The sequence below is a fragment of the Sebastes umbrosus genome, chromosome 3, assembly GCF_015220745.1.
Source record: "Sebastes umbrosus isolate fSebUmb1 chromosome 3, fSebUmb1.pri, whole genome shotgun sequence".
NCBI classification, from domain to species: Eukaryota; Metazoa; Chordata; class Actinopteri; order Perciformes; family Sebastidae; genus Sebastes; species Sebastes umbrosus.
In genome coordinates, this window is record NC_051271.1 from 1,262,221 (window position 1) to 1,281,991 (window position 19,771).

The 19,771-nt window shown below is 49.1% G+C and overlaps 2 protein-coding genes across 6 annotated transcripts in view; one reads left to right on the forward strand and one right to left on the reverse strand.

Moving 5' to 3' along the window:
- Positions 1–19,771, reverse strand: part of LOC119484981 (NACHT, LRR and PYD domains-containing protein 12-like) — a 956,516-nt gene that overhangs the window by 597,470 nt on the left and 339,275 nt on the right. The window lies entirely within an intron of this gene.
- LOC119484993 (CSC1-like protein 2) overlaps positions 1–19,771 on the forward strand; it is a 31,242-nt gene that overhangs the window by 7,096 nt on the left and 4,375 nt on the right. For 4 of the 5 annotated variants that reach the window (XM_037764223.1, XM_037764225.1, XM_037764226.1 and 1 more), the window contains exons 2-20: positions 2,545–2,763; positions 4,319–4,398; positions 4,813–4,851; positions 6,410–6,500; positions 9,664–9,701; positions 9,850–9,992; positions 12,046–12,097; positions 12,282–12,390; positions 13,399–13,469; positions 14,087–14,167; positions 15,344–15,467; positions 15,687–15,820; positions 17,842–17,979; positions 18,081–18,234; positions 18,377–18,483; positions 18,725–18,811; positions 18,897–18,962; positions 19,211–19,373; positions 19,578–19,683. In XM_037764223.1, the coding sequence (XP_037620151.1) occupies positions 2,572–2,763; positions 4,319–4,398; positions 4,813–4,851; positions 6,410–6,500; positions 9,664–9,701; positions 9,850–9,992; positions 12,046–12,097; positions 12,282–12,390; positions 13,399–13,469; positions 14,087–14,167; positions 15,344–15,467; positions 15,687–15,820; positions 17,842–17,979; positions 18,081–18,234; positions 18,377–18,483; positions 18,725–18,811; positions 18,897–18,962; positions 19,211–19,373; positions 19,578–19,683 (1,975 nt within the window). In that variant the 5' untranslated portion in view covers positions 2,545–2,571. The remainder of the gene's footprint in view (positions 1–2,544; positions 2,764–4,318; positions 4,399–4,812; positions 4,852–6,409; positions 6,501–9,663; positions 9,702–9,849; positions 9,993–12,045; positions 12,098–12,281; positions 12,391–13,398; positions 13,470–14,086; positions 14,168–15,343; positions 15,468–15,686; positions 15,821–17,841; positions 17,980–18,080; positions 18,235–18,376; positions 18,484–18,724; positions 18,812–18,896; positions 18,963–19,210; positions 19,374–19,577; positions 19,684–19,771) is intronic. The other variant, XM_037764227.1, reaches the window with a different exon arrangement.

The following is a 19,771-nucleotide window of genomic DNA, read 5'->3' on the forward strand; positions in this document are numbered from 1 at the left end:
CTCTACTGCGGTATGAACCCAAAATAAACAGATTGAGCTGTGATTTAATATCAATAACCAGATCAAAATGATGCTGAAATAACGACATCATGATGCTGATTAGTAAAGAGTCTGAATTCATGCTTTGTCATGTCTGTTACCATGACGACAAGCAGACAACTTTTAAAATGCTTGTTTTCTGAATGGAGTCTGGATGGATCAGTGCCAGGCTATGCAGCTGCTAACAGCATAAATCAGGCTTAACGGGGCTCAGAGGGTTCAGGTCTAACTCTAAGAACATGGTGTGGTCTAATGGGGGTCTGGACCAGGTGTCCTGCTCTGTCAGGAGGTCTCCAGGTCTTGGTGGGGTCCTGGTCTCGGGATGTGGACTGTGTTTGTCAGGAGGTCTCCAGGTCTTGGTGGGGTCCTGGTCTGAGGATGTGGACTGTGTTTGTCAGGAGGTCTCCAGGTCTTGGTGGGGTCCTGGTCCTGAGGATGTGGACTGTGTTTGTCAGGAGGTCTCCAGGTCTTGGTGGGGTCCTGGTCTGAGGATGTGGACTGTGTTTGTCAGGAGGTCTCCAGGTCTTGGTGGGGTCCTGGTCTGAGGATGTGGACTGTGTTTGTCAGGAGGTCTCCAGGTCTTGGTGGGGTCCTGGTCTGAGGATGTGGACTGTGTTTGTCAGGAGGTCTCCAGGTCTTGGTGGGGTCCTGGTCTGAGGATGTGGACTGTGTTTGTCAGGAGGTCTCCAGGTCTTGGTGGGGTCCTGGTCTGGGGATGTGGATTGTGTTTGTCAGAATGAGTCTGCAGCTTCAGATGAGTCATACTGCTGCTGCACCATGACAACAAGGGGGGAGGGGGGCTGGTGGAATATTCCAGATCAGACCGTCACGGTTCTACACAGAACCACGTAGAACACACACACACATACTGTATATGTGTGTGTGTGTGTGTGTGTGTGTGTGTGTGTCGGTGTGTCGGTGGGTGCATGCCGCGTCCTCACGTCGTCTCTTTGTTCTTACTGCGACGTGATGTAACGATGACATCATCAGTCGGGAGCGCCGTCACTCTGGGTTTGTGGCAAACGCCCGCCGAGGCGTGAAAACTGGGTCAGGCGCCGTAGTCAGTGTTACCGTGACAACGGGATCATTAGGTCACAGAGGGGCGAGCTGTCTGCTGCTGCTCAGGCATGCTGGGTAATGTAGTCAGCTCTGAGGCGTCACTCTCAAACACTGATCATCTCTCTCTGTTGGTGTACACTCGACCCAGAAACATTCCCAGGGTGCACTGCTTCTCGTGTTGTGTGGACAGTTGATGGTGGTGGTTTCATAACGATGCTTTTTTTAAATGGAGTTTGGTTATGTGATGATTCAGATAAACCCACAACAGTCTGATGACTTTTAATGTTTCTTTAACACAATAACATGCTAGCACACAGCGCTGTGTTGAGCTCAATGCTAATATTAGATGTTAGCATGTGTTAGCATGTGTTAGCATGCTAACATCTGGTAGGGCTGCTCCCTCTTAGTCGACTGATCGGTCGTTTTGGTTTTCAGATTGGAGGGAATGTATTCAAATTTATTACATGGCTGTGTTGAATACTCGATTCTGATCACCGCGTTTTACGGTCTGTTATTTCTTTATAACAAACCGTTGCTATGTATAGCAGACCGTTGCTATGTATAGCAGACCGTTGCTACGTATAACAGACCGTTGCTACGTATAACAGACCGTTGCTACGTATAACAGACCGTTGCTACGTATACCAGACCGTTGTTGTGTATAACAGACCGTTGCTATGTATAACAGACCGTTGCTACGTATACCAGACCGTTGTTGTGTATAACAGACCGTTGCTATGTATAACAGACCGTTGCTACGTATAACAGACCGTTGCTACGTATAACAGACCGTTGCTATGTATAACAGACCGTTGCTATGTATAACAGACCGTTGCTATGTATAACAGGACGTTGCTATGTATAACAGTCCGTTGCTATGTATAGCAGACTGTTGCTGTGTATAACAGACCGTTGCTGTGTATAGCAGACCGTTGCTATGTATAGCAGACCGTTGCTATGTATAGCAGACCGTTGCTATGTATAGCAGACCGTTGCTACGTATAACAGACCGTTGCTACGTATACCATACCGTTGCTACGTATACCAGACCGTTGCTATGTATAACAGACCGTTGCTACGTATACCAGACCGTTGTTGTGTATAACAGACCGTTGCTATGTATAACAGACCGTTGCTACATATAACAGACCGTTGCTACGTATAACAGACCGTTGCTATGTATAACAGGACGTTGCTATGTATAACAGTCCGTTGCTATGTATAACAGACTGTTGCTATGTATAGCAGACTGTTGCTGTGTATAACAGACCGTTGCTGTGTATAGCAGACCGTTGCTACGTATAACAGTCCGTTGTTATGTATAACAGGACGTTGCTATGTATAACAGACCGTTGCTATGGGCGCAGCTCTGATGTCTTTACAGTTTCCTGTTGAGTGAAAGGTTAAAGGTAACAGTTTTTTTAACATGTCCATTTCCTCCCTCAGGTTCTCTGCGAAGATGCGGCAGTGAGCATGCTCAGAGCGCTGATCGTTACCATGGCGATATACAGCGGCGGCCATGCGTGCAGCGGCCATGACAACTGCTCCGCCCACAGCGAGTCCAAAGACTACTGCTACTCGGCTCGCATCCGCAGCACGGTGCTGCAGGGGCTGCCGTTCGGAGGGGTGCCCACCGTGCTCGCCCTCGACTTCATGTGCTTCCTGGTGAGTCGCTGCCGTCCACGCCGGGGTGGGGGTCGGGGTGGGGGTGGGATTGGGGGGTCAATGACTGATCCATCTTCACGGAGACTCATTAATAATCAGTTAACAAACAGAACATTGATACATGCAGATGTAAGGAGTTATAAGAAAACCTAAACATATATTGATAAAGAAAACTGACGTTCCTCCGACCATCAGACGCTCCGCCCCCTTTAGAACAGTCAGCAGCTTCCTGTCTGAGGATCTCAGGCTGCACACTAACGCTGCGTTCACACCAAAGAGAAGAGAATTTTCATCTCTCTTTACTGGCGCTAGTTGGACCGCCGGTATCCTCTGTGTTCATTCGCTCTAGACGCTCCAGAGAGGAGGAGGAGCTCGTCTCCATGGATACCAACAACATTTCCTCCATCAGCCATGGAAGAAATAACCTCTGTATCTGCTTTGTACATGTTGGTGAAGTCCCAGATATGTCAGAAAACTAAACGCCGTCGTGTCTGGGTTCATAACGTCGCCCGGCGGCGAGCTGTATTCACATACAGTGACTGTATCTAGCAGCCTCACGTCTCTACTGCGGTATGAACCCAAAATAAACAGATTGAACTGTGATTTAATATCAATAAACAGATCAAAATGATGCTGAAATAACGACATCATGATGCTGATTAGTAAAAAAGTCTGAATTCATGCTTTGTCATGTCTGTTACCATGACGACAAGCAGACAACTTTTAAAATGCTTGTTTTCTGAATGGAGTCTGGATGGATCAGTGCCAGGCTATGCAGCTGCTCCATCAACACTCAACATGACGTCCTCTAGAGACGTTGTTGTTTCTACCAGAGACAGTCTGTGGTTTCTGGTCTCTGTACAGATGTGATGGACTATCGTCGCTCTGGGTGACCACAGACACGTACTAGATTTATTTATCCTCCATTTCTGATTCAACAACGTCAGGACGTCAGTGAGGAGAGGAGGACGATCTCAACGCTGAGAGGCTTTCACCACATAGAGACACCAGGATTTGCTTCGCTCTTGGTGTGAAAGCAGTTCAGATTTATATTTTGGGGCTGTGAAGGACATAAAAAGTCAAATCTTAAAAATCATCCTAAACTGGGCGGCCCCTGTGAGGTCACCGGAGTGATGAGGTCACCGGAGTGATGAGTTCTCGCCGCCACATTTTGAACAGCGTAAATAAAAGTTACCGTCGTCCCACAGTGAGGAAGTACAAGTGTGACTGATGGAGGTGATGGTGTCCCAGAGATATTCCTCCTCCCTGTCAGAACATCATGAAACCAACTGTTACTGGAGTCCTGTTGAATTAGGACGCAGCTCTGCTGTTGCATTGTGGGAGCTGTTCCTGCTGTGATGTTCACCGACTGTTGGAAAAATCAATACTGCAGCTTCATGGATCGACCTACATACTGATGTTTAATGACTCGTATTAACAACACGGTGACATCACTGCCGTGGTTCTGTCAGTGACCTTTGACCTCTGATGTTTTCATTGTGTCCATCCAGAAGTCTAACAGGAAGTCTTCCTGTCTCTTCTTCTTCTTCTTCAGGTGCTGCTCTTCGTCTTTTCCATTCTACGTAAGGTTGCGTGGGACTATGGACGCCTGGCGCTGGTCACCGACGCCGACAGGTAACCTCACCTTTAACCTTTGACCTTTACCTGTAGGTAACAGACAGTGATGTCGTGTGGTGATGGGGGTCGGGTCCCCTCTGAGGGGGGGAGACTCGTGGGTACCCATAGAACCATTTTCATTCACATATCTGGAGGTCAGAGGTCAAGGGACCCTTTTGAAAATGGTCATGACAAAATTTAGCGTAAGTTTGGAGCATTATTTATCCTCCTTCACTACCAGCTTGTCTGACCTGGTTGGTACCGATGGATTCATCAGGTTCTCTAGTTTACTATGATACCAGTATCTTCTCTCTAGCTTTAAAACTGAGCCGCTGCAACCTCTGAAATATCAATTAAAGAACTTAGTGGCGTGGTGATTCTCTCTCTGTCGTCATGGCAACTCTGGTGATTCTCTCTGTTTCCATCCTGAAGACTCAAGAAGCGTTTCAGCGACCGGGAGGAGCGAGAATAGTACGTTACTGCTTCCTCCGTGTTGGGTTTGTCCGCTAACATCCTGATCACGCTCTGTTGGCTAATGGGATGCTGACAGATGTGATGCTAACAGATGTGATGCTAACAGATGCGATGCTGACAGATGTGATTCTAACAGATGTGATTCTAACAGATGTGATGCTGACAGATGTGATTCTAACAGATGTGGTCTAACAGCTGTGTGATGCTGACAACTGTATAACAGCCGTGATGCTAACACTGCTCCTCACTTCTCTTCATGTGTAACGTGAACTCAGCCGGAGACGAGACACAGATAACTATGAACCGGTTCAAAGGTAACAGGCCATGTGTGTGTTTGTAGCTCGGTGTGCCGTAAACCCTGTGACGTGCTAGCTAGTTAGTTAGCTAACTAACTCCACACAACCAGCGGTGGAAGACGAGGTACTCATGATTGTTTACTGAAGTAAAAGTATAAATACTGCACTGTGAGAATACTTTCCAATTAAAAGTCCTGCATTCAAATTTTTACTTTTAAGTAAAAGTACGGAAGTATTTTCAGCAAAATGTACTAAAGTAAAAGTACTCGTTCTGTAAAATGTTTCTTACATGGAGCAGGTCATAGCCGATGCAACAGGTGCATTTGTTCCCTCCAATAAAGACAAAGTAGCAGAGGACTTTTATTTTGAAGAACCGCTGAAATGAGACTGATAGACGCAACAATGCCTCCAGTAAAGTAGGGGGCAGGATGCAACCTCACAAACAAACAATGGTTGCACGCTGCCATAAAACAGATAGAAGAAGAAGAGGAAGAAGAAGAAGAAGAAGAAGAAGCCACTTCAATGAGAGCTGGCTGCTGCTGCAGGACGAGTCCTCTCGGTCCGTCCTGCAGGACGAGTCCTCTTTGTCCTGCAGGGGGAGACCGGAGCCATATATAGCCTACAGCACCGCCTTCGGACCAAACTACGCTGTAGCTGAGTGTATTTGCTCCAAACCAGCTGATGGAGACGCTCCTCCTAATTCTCTTTTGTTTTCAAAAGTTTCGCTTAATATCCGCTGACAGTTGAATGGAAACACAGCGAGTGATCACCTGGTCAGGTTTCTGACATTATGTACATTTGGTTTTTGGATGTTATTGATAATCTTTGTTACCTGATTTGATGTTTTCAGTTTGGTTTGTCAGCAGGATCACAGAAGAGCTGCTGCTCTGATTCATGACTCATGACTCCTGGTTGAAGGTGTCTGATGAGGAAGAGCCCGTTTCAGTTAGAGGAGTGGATCCAGATACACTAGTTGTGTTTCACTGAAGACGTCCTCGCTGGACGTTGTGTTCTCAGAGTGTTCTTTAGTTTATATTTAGTTTTATTTGCAGCGTCTGGATCAATAGTTTGATCTGAACACATGTGGAGCACCTCTGGAATGTTTCTGGTCCATGTTGTTGATGTTTGTGTTTCTACCTCCTGTCAGCTCCCTCTGTGTTCAGTGTCTCAGCTCAGGAGTCCAATCAGCTTTCCAGGCGCAGAGGTCAAAGGTCAGAGCGGCTACATGCTAACTGTCAGGTGTGTGTGTGTATCCACAGCGTTGCCTCGGCGATGCACTCGGAGACGCCCGACCGCTACGAACGCCTCACCTCCGTCTCCTCCTCCGTCGACTTCGACCAGAGAGACAACGTAAGGACTCCTTCGTCACTTCTCCTCCTCCTCCTCCTCCTCATCCTCCTCATTGTCTCCTCCTCATCACTGTCTCCTCCTCCCTGTCTTTTCCTCCCCCCTGTCTCTTCCTCCTCCCTGTCTCCTCCTCCTCATTGTCTCCTCCTCCTCCTCCCTGTCTTTTCCTCCTCCCTGTCTCTTCCTCCTCCCTGTCTCCTCCTCCTCATTGTCTCCTCCTCCTCCTCCTCCTCCCAATCTCCTCCTACTCCCTGTCTCCTCCTCCTCATTGTCTCTTCCTCCTCCTCCTCCTCCCTGTCTCCTCCTCCTCCCTGTCTCCTCCTCCTCCCTGTCTCCTCCTCCTCCTCCTCCTCCCTGTCTCTTCCTCCTCCTCCCTGTCTCCTCCTCCTCCTCCTCCTCATTGTCTCCTCCTCCTCCCTGTCTCCTCCTCCTCCTCCCTGTCTCCTCCTCCTCCTCCTCCCTGTCTCCTCCTCCTCCTCCTCCCTGTCTCCTCCTCCTCCTCCTCCCTGTCTCTTCCTCCTCCCTGTCTTTACCTCCTCATTGTCTCCTCCTCCTCATTGTCTCCTCCTCATCCTCCTCCCTGTCTCCTCATCCTCCTCATTGTCTCCTCCTCCTCATTGTCTCTTCCTCCTCCCTGTCTCCTCCTCCTCCCCCTCATCCCTGTCTCCTCATCCTCCTCATTGTCTCCTCCTCCCTGTCTCCCCCTCCTCCCTGTCTTTTCCTCCTCCCTGTCTTTTCCTCCTCATTGTCTCCTCCTCCCTGTCTCCTCCTCCTCCTCCCTGTCTTTTCCTCCTCCCAGTCTCCTCCTCCTCCTCATTGTCTCCTCCTCCTCCTCCCAGTCTCCTCCTCCTCCTCATTGTCTCCTCCTCCTCCTCCTCCCAGTCTCCTCCTCCTCCCTGTCTCCTCCTCCTCCTCCTTGTCTCCTCCTCCTCCTCCTTGTCTCCTCCTCCTCCTCTCTGTCTCCTCCTCCTCCCAGTCTCCTCCTCCTCCCATTGTCTCCTCCTCCTCCCTGTCTCTCCCTCCTCCCTGTCTTTTCCTCCTCCCTGTCTTTTCCTCCTCATTGTCTCCTCCTCCTCCTCCTCCCTGTCTCCTCCTCCTCCCTGTCTTTTCCTCCTCCCAGTTTCCTCCTCCTCCTCATTGTCTCCTCCTCCTCCTCATTGTCTCCTCCTCCTCCTCCCAGTCTCCTCCTCCTCCTCATTGTCTCCTCCTCCTCCTCTCTGTCTCCTCCTCCTCCTCTCTGTCTCCTCCTCCTCTCTGTCTCCTCCTCCTCCTCTCTGTCTCCTCGTCCTCCTCTCTGTCTCCTCCTCCTCCTCCCAGTCTCCTCCTCCTCATTGTCTCCTCCTCCTCATTGTCTCCTCCTCCTCATTGTCTCCTCCTCCCTGTCTCTCCCTCCTCCCTGTCTTTTCCTCCTCATTGTCTCCTCCTCCCTGTCTTTTCCTCCTCCCAGTCTCCTCCTCCTCCTCATTGTCTCCTCCTCCTCCTCATTGTCTCCTCCTCCTCCTCATTGTCTCCTCCTCCTCCTCATTGTCTCCTCCTCCTCCTCTCTGTCTCCTCCTCCTCCTCCTCTCTGTCTCCTCCTCCACCTCATTGTCTCCTCCTCCTCCTCCCTGTCTCCTCCTCCTCCTCCTTGTCTCCTCCTCCTCCTCTCTGTCTCCTCCTCCTCCTCCTCCCTGTCTCCTCCTCCTCCTCATTGTCTCCTCCTCCTCCTCCCAGTCTCCTCCTCCTCCTCATTGTCTCCTCCTCCTCCTCCTCCCAGTCTCCTCCTCCTCCCTGTCTCCTCCTCCTCCTCCTTGTCTCCTCCTCCTCCTCCTCCCTGTCTTTTCCTCCTCCCAGTCTCCTCCTCCTCCTCATTGTCTCCTCCTCCTCCTCCCAGTCTCCTCCTCCTCCTCATTGTCTCCTCCTCCTCCTCATTGTCTCCTCCTCCTCCTCCCAGTCTCCTCCTCCTCCTCATTGTCTCCTCCTCCTCCTCTCTGTCTCCTCCTCCTCCTCTCTGTCTCCTCCTCCTCCTCTCTGTCTCCTCCTCCTCTGTCTCCTCCTCCTCCTCTCTGTCTCCTCCTCCTCCTCCTCTCTGTCTCCTCCTCCTCCTCCTCTCTGTCTCCTCGTCCTCCTCTCTGTCTCCTCCTCCTCCTCCCAGTCTCCTCCTCCTCATTGTCTCCTCCTCCTCCCTGTCTCTCCCTCCTCCCTGTCTTTTCCTCCTCCCTGTCTTTTCCTCCTCATTGTCTCCTCCTCCCTGTCTTTTCCTCCTCCCAGTCTCCTCCTCCTCCTCATTGTCTCCTCCTCCTCCTCATTGTCTCCTCCTCCTCCTCTCTGTCTCCTCCTCCTCCTCCTCTCTTTCTCCTCCTCCTCCTCCCTGTCTCCTCGTCCTCCTCCCTGTCTCCTACTCCTCCCTGTCTTTTCCTCCTCCCAGTCTCCTCCTCCTCCTCGTTGTCTCCTCCTCCTCCTCCCAGTCTCCTCCTCCTCCTCATTGTCTCCTCCTCCTCCTCCCAGTCTCCTCCTCCTCCTCATTGTCTCCTCCTCCTCCTCATTGTCTCCTCCTCCTCCTCTCTGTCTCCTCCTCCTCCTCTCTGTCTCCTCCTCCTCCTCTCTGTCTCCTCCTCCTCCTCCTCCTCTCTGTCTCCTCGTCCTCCTCTCTGTCTCCTCCTCCTCCTCCCAGTCTCCTCCTCCTCCCAGTCTCCTCCTCCTCATTGTCTCCTCCTCCTCATTGTCTCCTCCTCCTCCCTGTCTCTCCCTCCTCCCTGTCTTTTCCTCCTCCCTGTCTTTTCCTCCTCATTGTCTCCTCCTCCCTGTCTTTTCCTCCTCCCTGTCTTTTCCTCCTCCCAGTCTCCTCCTCCTCCTCATTGTCTCCTCCTCCTCCTCATTGTCTCCTCCTCCTCCTCATTGTCTCCTCCTCCTCCTCATTGTCTCCTCCTCCTCCTCTCTGTCTCCTCCTCCTCCTCCTCTCTGTCTCCTCCTCCTCCTCCTCCCTGTCTCCTCGTCCTCCTCTCTGTCTCCTCCTCCTCCTCCCAGTCTCCTCCTCCTCCTCATTGTCTCCTCCTCCTCCTCCTCCCAGTCTCCTCCTCCTCCCTGTCTCCTCCTCCTCCTCCCTGTCTCCTCGTCCTCCTCTCTGTCTCCTCCTCCTCCTCATTGTCTCCTGCTCCTCCTGATTGTTCTGTGTTTGTACCTGCAGGGTTTTTGCTCGTGGCTGACGGCCATCTTCAGAATAAAGTGAGTACCGTCTTATATAATAATAATAATAATCATAATAAAGTTATTATTATAATGATCTGCAGAACTATAAGCTGGTTTGTGTTGACTCCGACCCTTCCTCCTGCTCCTCCTCCTCCTCCTCCTCCTCCTCCTCCTCCTCCTGCAGGGATGAAGAGATCAGGGAGAAGTGTGGCGAGGATGCCGTCCATTACCTGTCCTTCCAGCGTCACATCATCGGCCTGCTGGTCGTAGTCGGCGTCCTCTCCGTCGGCATCGTCCTGCCCGTCAACTTCTCCGGAGACCTTCTGGGTGAGAACAACGCCGCCGTCCCTCTGGATTCATAAAAATGGAAATGAATAACTGTTTTTTGTTTACATTTTCATTTTTATTGATCATTGTTGTAGGTCTATGGTACGATGGTACGACGGTACGACGGTACGATGGAGTATTAGGGCCACATTGAAGAAAAAAAATAAATCTGAGATTTAGAGAATAAAGTCATAATATTATAAAGTAGTAATTTTACTTGTTATTTTCTTTTCTTTCTCGTAAAGTTCTGACTTTATTCGTTAAGTTCTGACTTTATTCTCGTAATATTCTGACTTTATTGTGTAAATCTCAGATGTTTTTTTTCCCTCAATGTGGCCCTAATACTCCGTAGTACATTGTCTCTTTCGCCCTCACTGCATTAGACTGATATACTATATACTATATACTATAAACTGTGTTACCTTCATCACAATGATTCGATGTTTTGTGGCTCCAAACAGATTTAATTTTTTTAGTTTTTTCCTAAATGGCTCTTTTGATAGTAAAGGTTGCTGACCCCTGGTCTAGAGTTAGCTCGTCTAGTTAGCCTCCAGCTAGTTGACCTTCAACCAGTCAATAACAAACTGGTCCAGATATAAAGACTCTGACAACGAGAGGAACTCTGCAGGGAGACAACCCTCAATATGACAAACATGATGTCTAAGAAAAACCAACACCTCTAATATTCAGATATTCACAACACATATGTTGAAGTTTGTTGAAAGCGTTTGAACGTTTGACTCTTCTCACCGTCTCTTACTGTGTCTCACCTTGTCTCACCGTGTCTCACCGTGTCTCACCGTGTCTCACCTTGTCTCACCGTGTCTCACCTTCTCTCACTGTGTCTCACCTTGTCTCACCGTGTCTGTCTCACTGTGTCTCACCGTGTCTCACCTTGTCTGTCTCACCGTGTCTCACCGTGTCTGTCTCACCGTGTCTATGTCACCATGTCTCACCGTGTCTCACCGTGTCTCACCTTGTCTGTCTCACCGTGTCTCACCTTGTCTGTCTCACCGTGTCTCACCTTGTCTGTGTCACCATATCTCACCATGTCTCACCGTGTCTGTCTCACCGTGTCTCTCTCACCGTGTCTCACCTTGTCTCACCGTGTCTCACCATGTCTCACCTTGTCTCACCGTGTCTCACTGTGTCTCACCGTGTCTCACCGTGTCTCACCATGTCTCACCTTGTGTCTGATTGATTTTAGTCAGAATTATCAGTAAAGGTGCTTTCCTAAGCCAAGGAGTCCCCGGACCCCCTTCTAAAGAAGGTAACAGCAGTCAGGTCAGAACTGTAGGTCTGCAGGTCTACAGCTCTACGGGTCTACAGGTCTACAGGTGTACAGGTCTGTAGGTCTCTAGTTCTATAGTTCTACAGGTCTGTAGTTCTGTGGGTCTACAGGTCTGTAGGTCTGTAGGTCTGTAGTTCTGTGGGTCTACCGGGTTGCAGGTCTACAGGTCTACAGGTCTACGGGTATACAGGTCTGTAGGTCTGTAGTTGTGTAGTTCTACAGGTCTGTAGGTCTGTAGTTCTACAGGTCTGTGGGTCTACAGGTCTGTAGGTCTACGGGTCTGTAGGTCTACAGGTCTGTAAGTCTGCAGGTCTCTAGGTCTACAGGTCTGTAGGTCTGTAGTTCTACAGGTGTGTAGGTCTGTAGGTGTGTGTTTGCTGTCTGATGGTAGATGGTGGTTTTAGCTCGTGCTGGACTCCGTCTGATCAGGTACTTCATTCTGGAGGTCTCTCTGGTAAAGTAACTATAGTTACCAGATAAATGTAGTGCTGTAAAAAGTACAATAGTGACAGTAGATAATAAAAGTATAGTAGAAGTAGAAAGTAGCAGGATGTGGAAATACTCAAGTAAAGTACCTCAAACGTGTCCTCATTCAAACGTGTCCTCATTCAAACGTGTCCTCATTCAAACGTGTCCTCATTCAAACGTGTCCTTATTCCAGCCTCCTCCTCCTCCTGTGATTTAAAAATGACGACTTCACACGTTTTAACAGGAAATCAGTCACGAAGGTTTCCTGATGACTTCTGCTTGTGTTTGTTCCAGAAAACAACGCCTACAGCTTCGGACGCACCACGATAGCCAACCTGAAGTCTGGGTGAGTCCCTGTTAGCCTAGCTTAGCACAAAGACTGGAAGCAGGGGGAAACTGTTAGCCTATCAAAAGAGACAAAAGCCTCTTCCAATAACTCTGTTGCGGTGGTTTTGAGTTGCTCATAACAGTAAAGATTTTATATTTTGGGAGATTTGTGTGAAATTGAAATGTGTGTTTTCTGTGTTCAGGACGAATCTGTTGTGGCTTCACACTTCGTTTGCCTTCATGTATCTGCTGCTGACCGTCTACAGCATGAGGAGACACACGTCCAAGATGCACTACAAGGAGGACGACCTGGTACGATGAATAACTCGTAGCCTCACCTGTAGCATCACTCTCACCTTCACCTGCGTAGATCTGCTTTTCAAATAGCTGTCAGTCGTTGTCGTGGCAACAATCTTTATCCAAGAAATATATGGAACAAAGAACTGACATTTTTTCTTTGTAGCCAGTTAACGTTTTATTGTAGCCGGTTAAAGTGGTTTAAGTTCTATCGTAGCTGGTTAAAGTTTTATCGTAGCCGGTTAAAGTTTTATCGTAGCCGGTTAGAGTTTTATCGTAGCCGGTTAGAGTTTTATCGTAGCCGGTTAAAGTTTTATCGTAGCCGGTTAAAGTTTTATCGTAGCCGGTTAAAGTTTTATCGTAGCCGGTTAAAGTTTATCGTAGCCGGTTAGAGTTTTATCGTAGCCGGTTAGAGTTTTATCGTAGCCGGTTAGAGTTTTATCGTAGCCGGTTAGAGTTTTATCGTAGCCGGTTAAAGTTTTATCGGAAACATTAAAGTTTTATCGTAGCCGGTTAAAGTTTTATCGTAGCCGGTTAAAGTTTATCGTAGCCGGTTAAAGTTTTATCGTAGCCGGTTAAAGTTTTATCGTAGCCGGTTAAAGTTTTATCGTAGCCGGTTAGAGTTTTATCGTAGCCGGTTAGAGTTTTATCGTAGCCGGTTAAAGTTTTATCGTAGCCGGTTAAAGTTTATCGTAGCCGGTTAAAGTTTTATCGTAGCCGGTTAAAGTTTTATCGGAAACGTTAAAGTTTTATCGTAGCCGGTTAAAGTTTTATCGTAAGAGGTTAAAGTGTTATCGTAAGAGGTTAGATTTTTATCGTAGCTGTTTAAAGTTTGTCAAAGAGCTGAAAAATGTTGTTTGTTAGCTAACCTCATTTCTTGTGGTTGTTTCACAGTAAAGGCCTAACACTGATTTCACAATAAAAGACAGTTAGTTATATTATTATTGGTTTGAAATGTTAAGTTCTTCAACATGAAAACAGACAAACATGGAGGATCAGAGTTCTGCTGTTTGTGTCTTTCAGGTGAAGCGAACTTTATTCATTAACGGCATCTCTAAATACGCCGAGGAGATTCACATCAAACAACACTTTGAGTAAGTTCTTCTTCTTCTTCTGCTTCTTCTTCTTCTGCTTCTTCTTCTTCTTCTTCTGCTTCTTCTTCTTCTTCTTCTGCTTCTTCTTCTGCTTCTTCTTCTGCTTCTTCTTCTGCTTCTTCTTCTTCTGCTTCTTCTTCTGCTTCTTCTTCTTCTTCTTCTTCTTCTTCTTCTTCTTCTTCTGCTTCTTCTTCTGCTTCTTCTTCTTCTGCTTCTTCTTCTTCTTCTTCTTCTTCTTCTGCTTCTTCTTCTGCTTCTTCTGCTTCTGCTTCTTCTTCTTCTGCTTCTGCTTCTTCTTCTTCTGCTTGTTCTTATTCTGCTTGTTCTTATTCTGCTTCTTCTTCTTCTGCTTCTTCTTCTTCTGCTTCTTCTTCTTCTGCTGCTTCTGCTTCTTCTTCTTCTGCTTCTGCTTCTGCTTCTTCTTCTTCTTCTTCTTCTTCTTCTTCTGCTTCTTCTTCTTCTTCTTTTTCTTCTTCTTCTTCTTCTTCTTCTTCTTCTCCTTCTTCTTCTTTCTGATTTCTCTACTGACATAAGTAGAGTAAGTCAAGTAGAATGTTTCCTGGTCGGTCGTATTGGTGGAAAGACGTGAACCCGTTGTAACCGTTCTTCTCCTCCAGACAGGCGTATGAGAACTGCACGGTGCTGGAGGCTCGGATCTGCTACAACGTGGCCAAACTGATGTCTCTGAACGCAGAGAGGTGAGGCAGAGCGTCAGGGCCCAGTGCATGCTGGGACACACTCCAGCTTCGTGTTAACTGCTAAGACAAAACAACTTCTTAAACTTCTTACTATCACTTATTGTGATTTTTGTTAACTTTTCTAACACTAGACTCTGCAGGGGAAAAGTTATATCATACACTTCTTTTTACTTTGGAAAAGTTTTAATCTATAAAGGACATGTAATGTTTTATACTTCTGGTGATTATAATCAATCAATCTTATTTCCATAGATGTATTTAGTATATACAGTTCCCTTTAACGTCTTATTTTGAAAAGCATACGTAGTCCCACGTGTCTACTTCCTCTAACTTCTCCAAGGTGGTCTCTAGCTCTCCTGTCAGCTCCGTTCTCTTTATTCATCCATGGTCAGCTCCATCGGGGCCGTTTCAATGCAGAGAACACAAATGTCAGTATCTGGGTGCTCTACAGTCGTAGCGTCGGCCCGTTTGACCACGGAGACGAGAGCGACGGCCGGCTCCACCGCCACGTTACCGCGATGCGATAACGTTACCTCCATACCATAACGTTTCCTGCTAACTTTTTCTCACTTTTTTTCGCCTATTTTTGGACATTTTTCAGCTTTTTATCGGAAATATTTCAGCCGTTTTTCAGACATATTTCGGACTTTTGTTTGAACATATTTTTACCTTTTTCTGCCTTTTTTTCAGACACATTTCAGACATATTTTGGGACATATTGTGACCTTTTTGCTGACTTTGTTCGAACTTATTTTTGGACATATTTTGGCCTTTTTTAGAAGTTAGCATGCAGCTTTAGCTCTGCTCTGTCTAGCTCTGCTTTTCCTGTCAATGTGTGAAACCCAAAGTGTTTCCATCCTTTACTGGATGTGTAGTGTTTACCACGCTGGATTTAACATGGGAGGGTGCAGGTCGTATCCACGCTGACCCTCCAACGTTTTAGACTCTCTGAGGTTTGTTTTGGTTGACGGATACGGAACGGATATGACGTCACGTTACTCAGACTACCACAATAAAAGCGGTGACTTCCTTCTACCTCCACATAGACTCAGATGAAGCAGATATATCGATTCTGGCATTAAAGCATCGATTTAGAAATTGTAAAAAAATCTCGATACATAGGTGAGTGGATTTTTTTTTCCTACCCATAATGCTTTGTGTGTTTGTGTTTGTCAGGAAGAAGACGGAGCGCAGTAAGAAGTTCTTCACTGACCTGATGGCGAAGGAACACGTTCCCACCATGATCAACCCCAAACCCTGCGGACACCTCTGCTGCTGCGCCATCACCGGCTGCGAGGAGGTGACGCTAACGCTAACGCTAACGCTAACGCTAACGCTAACGCTAACGCTCTGTTCACACATACTGAGTCTGAGGAGCTTCTCACTAGCCTGAAGCTAGCAGACATTATGATGAAGAGTCATGTGGTTTTACATCCTGATGATCATGTTGATGAGAGGAGCTGGTTAATAGCCTGTTAGCATGTTAGCAGTGATTCAGCAGCCTACATCTGTCCTGCAGGAGGAGGCGGTCAGCTACTACACCAAGACGGAGGCCAAGCTGAAGGAGGAGTACAGGAAGGAGAAGGAGAAGGTCCACACCAAACCGCTGGGCATGGCCTTCGTCACCTTCCAGAACGAGTCCATGACCGCCATGTGAGCCTCACGTTACCCTGCTCTGACCCCGCCTCCTCCTGCTCCTCCTCCTCTGACCCCACCTCCTCCTCTCTCTTACCCCGCCTCTTCCTCTCTCTAACCCCGCCTCCTCCTCCTCTCTTACCCCGCCTCCTCCTCTCTCTATTCCCGCCTCCTCCTCTCTCTAACCCCGCCTCCTCCTCCTCTCTTACCCCGCCTCCTCCTCTCTCTATTCCCGCCTCCTCCTCTCTCTAACCCCGCCTCCTCCTCCTCTCTTACCCCGCCTCCTCCTCTCTCTAACCCCGCCTCCTCCTCTCTCTTACCCCGCCTCCTCCTCTCTCTAACCCCGCCTCCTCCTCCTCTCTTACCCCGCCTCCTCCTCTCTAACCCCGCCTCCTCCTCCTCTCTAACCCCGCCTCCTCCTCCTCTCTATTCCTCTTCCTCTCTATTCTTCCTCCTCCTCTCTATTCCTCCTCCTCCTCCTCCTCCTCCTCCTCCTCCTCTCTATTCCTCCTCCTCCTCTCTCCTCCTCCTCCTCCTCCTCCTCTCTATTCCTCCTCCTCCTCCTCCTCTCTAACCCCGCCTCCTCCTCCTCTCTATTCCTCCTCCTCTCTATTCTTCCTCCTCCTCTCTATTCCTCCTCCTCCTCCTCTTCCTCCTCTCTCCTCCTCCTCCTCCTCCTCTCTATTCCTCCTCCTCCTCCTCCTCTCTATTCCTCCTCCTCTCTCTGACTCCTTCTCTCCTCCTCCTCCTCCTTCTCTCCTCCTCCTCCTCCTCCTCTCTCTGACTCCTCCTCCTCCTCCTCTCTCTGACTCCTTCTTCTCCTCTCTCCTCCTCCTCTCTCCTCCTCCTCCTCCTCCTCCTCCTCCTCTCTATTCCTCCTCCTCCTCCTCCTCCTCTCTATTCCTCCTCCTCCTCCTCTCTCTGACTCCTTCTCCTCCTCTCTCCTCCTCCTCCTCCTCCTCTCTATTCCTCCTCCTCTCTATTCCTCCTCCTCCTCCTCCTCCTCCTCTCTATTCCTCCTCCTCCTCTCTGCTCCTCCTCCTCCTCCTCTCTATTCCTCCTCCTCCTCCTCCTCTCTATTCCTCCTCCTCTCTCTGACTCCTTCTCTCCTCCTCCTCCTTTTCTCTCCTCCTCCTCCTCCTCCTCTCTCCTCCTCCTCCTCCTCCTCTCTCTGACTCCTCCTCCTCTCTCTAACTCCTTCTTCTCCTCTCTCCTCCTCCTCTCTCCTCCTCCTCCTCTCTATTCCTCCTCCTCCTCTCTCCTCCACCTCCTTCTCCTCTCTCCTCCTCCTCCTCCTCCTCTCTCTGACTCCTCCTCCTCCTCTCTATTCCTCCTCCTCCTCCTCCTCTCTCTGACTCCTTCACCTCCTCATGCTCCTCCTCCTCACTAATCCTCCTCCTCCTCCTCTCTGACTCCTTCTCTCCTCCTCCTCCTCTCTATTCCTCCTCCTCCTCCTCCTCTCTATTCCTCCTCCTCCTCCTCTCTCTGACTCCTTCTCCTCCTCTCTCCTCCTCCTCCTCCTCCTCTCTCCTCCTCCTCCTCCTCTCTCTGACTCCTCCTCCTCCTCCTCCTCTCTATTCCTCCTCCTCTCTATTCCTCCTCTCTATTCCTCCTCCTCCTCCTCTCTATTCCTCCTCCTCCTCTCTATTCCTCCTCCTCCTCCTCTCTCTGACTCCTTCACCTCCTCATCCTCCTCCTCCTCACTAATCCTCCTCCTCCTCCTCTCTCTGACTCCTTCTCTCCTCCTCCTCCTCCTCCTCCTCCTCCTCCTCCTCCTCCTCCTCCTCTCTCCTCCTCCTCCTCCTCCTCTCTATTCCTCCTCCTCCTCCTCCTGTCTATTCCTCCTCCTCCTCTCTCCTCCTCCTCCTCCTCCTCTCTCTGACTCCTCCTCCTCCTCCTCCTCCTCTCTATTCCTCCTCCTCCTCCTCCTCTCTATTCCTCCTCCTCCTCCTCTCTCTGACTCCTTCTCCTCCTCTCTCTGACTTCTCCTCCTCCTCCTCCTCCTCCTCTCTCTGACTCCTCCTCCTCTGTTTCTACAGTATTCTGAAGGACTTTAACGCCTGTCAGGTTCAGGGTTGTCGGTGTCGTCAGGAGCCTCGTTCCTCTCAGTTCAGCGAGGCGCTTCACGTTCACAGCTGGAGCGTTTCGTACGCTCCCGACCCGCAGAACGTCCGCTGGTACGTCCACGTCTCCACCCGCCTAAAAAACACCAGCACATACCAAACAAACGCACCCATCACCCTCTCACGCTGACGTGTCCTCTGGTTTCTTCCTGCAGGGAGCACCTGTCGCTGGGTGGGATCTCCTGGTGGATCCGCTGCTTCATCATCAACGTCATCCTCTTCCTCCTGCTCTTCTTCCTCACCACGCCCGCCATCATCATCTCCACCATGGACAAGTTCAACGTCACAAAGCCTGTCGAGTATCTCAACGTAAGAAAACCACAACCAGCCTTCTGGTGAAGCTGGTCTGATACCAGTTCTTCTTCTCTGACTCTCTGCTGGTTGATGGTTGATGGTAGTTTTATTGGTAGTAATGGTCTGATACCAGTTCTTCTTCTTTTGTTTTGAACAGAATCCCATCGTCACTCAGTTCTTCCCCACTCTGCTGCTCTGGGCTTTCTCTGCTCTGCTGCCCACCATCGTCTACTACTCGGCCTTCTTCGAGGCTCACTGGACCAGGTAACACTGCTGCTTCCTCCGCCAGCTCCTCTTCAAGTACTACTGTAAAACATCAGCACTACAATACACTATAAAACAACATCAGTACTATAATACACTATAATACAACATCAGCAATACAAATGAATACACTATAATATGTCAGCCTCATTTGGCCTTGATTGGGCCTTGATTTGACCCTGATTTGATCTTGATTTGACCTTGATTTCACCCTGATTTGACCTCTGCTGTGTGTCTGCAGGTCTGGAGAAAACAGGACGACGATGCATAAATGTTACACCTTCCTGATCTTCATGGTTCTGCTGCTGCCGTCTCTCGGACTCAGCAGGTAATAAACACTGCGTGCGGTGAGAATCCGTCCCTGAGTGACCTTTGACCTCTGCTGTCCTCACTGAATCCTCTCTGTTTTCCAGTCTGGATGTTTTCTTCCGATGGCTCTTTGATAGGAAGTTCCTGGCTGATGCCACAGTCAGATTTGAGTAAGTACTGTTTTATTTCCAGTAGACGTCATGTTGCTGCTCACCGGACGTCCTCATTTACACTTTTAAGATATTTTATAATCTGAACACGGCCTGGACTATCTGTCGCCTTTCTTCATGTATTTGTACTCCGTTTCTCTGCACTCGTCTACGGAGTATTAATAAAGTTTGATTGATCGTCAGTAGTACTCGAGTCCTCCTCTCTGCTGGGACGTTCTGCTCTAACGGAGGTGCCGTGTCCCCTTCAGGTGCGTCTTCCTGCCGGATAACGGAGCGTTCTTCGTCAACTACGTCATCGCCTCTGCGTTCATCGGTAACGCCATGGACCTGCTGAGGATCCCCGGCTTGCTCATGTACATGATCCGACTGTGCCTGGCTCGCTCCGCCGCCGACCGCCGCAACGTCAAGAGGGTGAGGACGGATGCCGACTGAGCACGCGTCCTGATGGACAAAATATCGGAGTCCTTTATTGTTTCACCTGGATGATCTAAGAGTAGCTAAGTTGTCTGTCCACTCCAGAGTTCAGGTATCTAGTGTGTGATGAGTCATCGCCGCCTCGTGGTGGCGCTGCCGAGGTTGTTTCCTGTTATAAACTTTGTCTTTTCGTCCCCGCAGCACCAGGCCTATGAGTTTCAGTTCGGAGCGGCGTACGCCTGGATGATGAACGTCTTCACGGTGGTGATGGCGTACAGCATCACCTGCCCCATCATCGTCCCCTTCGGTCAGTCTCAACCACGCAACACCCCATAATACTGCATCTGTACTACAGTACGGTACCAGTACTGAAGTATTAATACTAGTACCTAGTC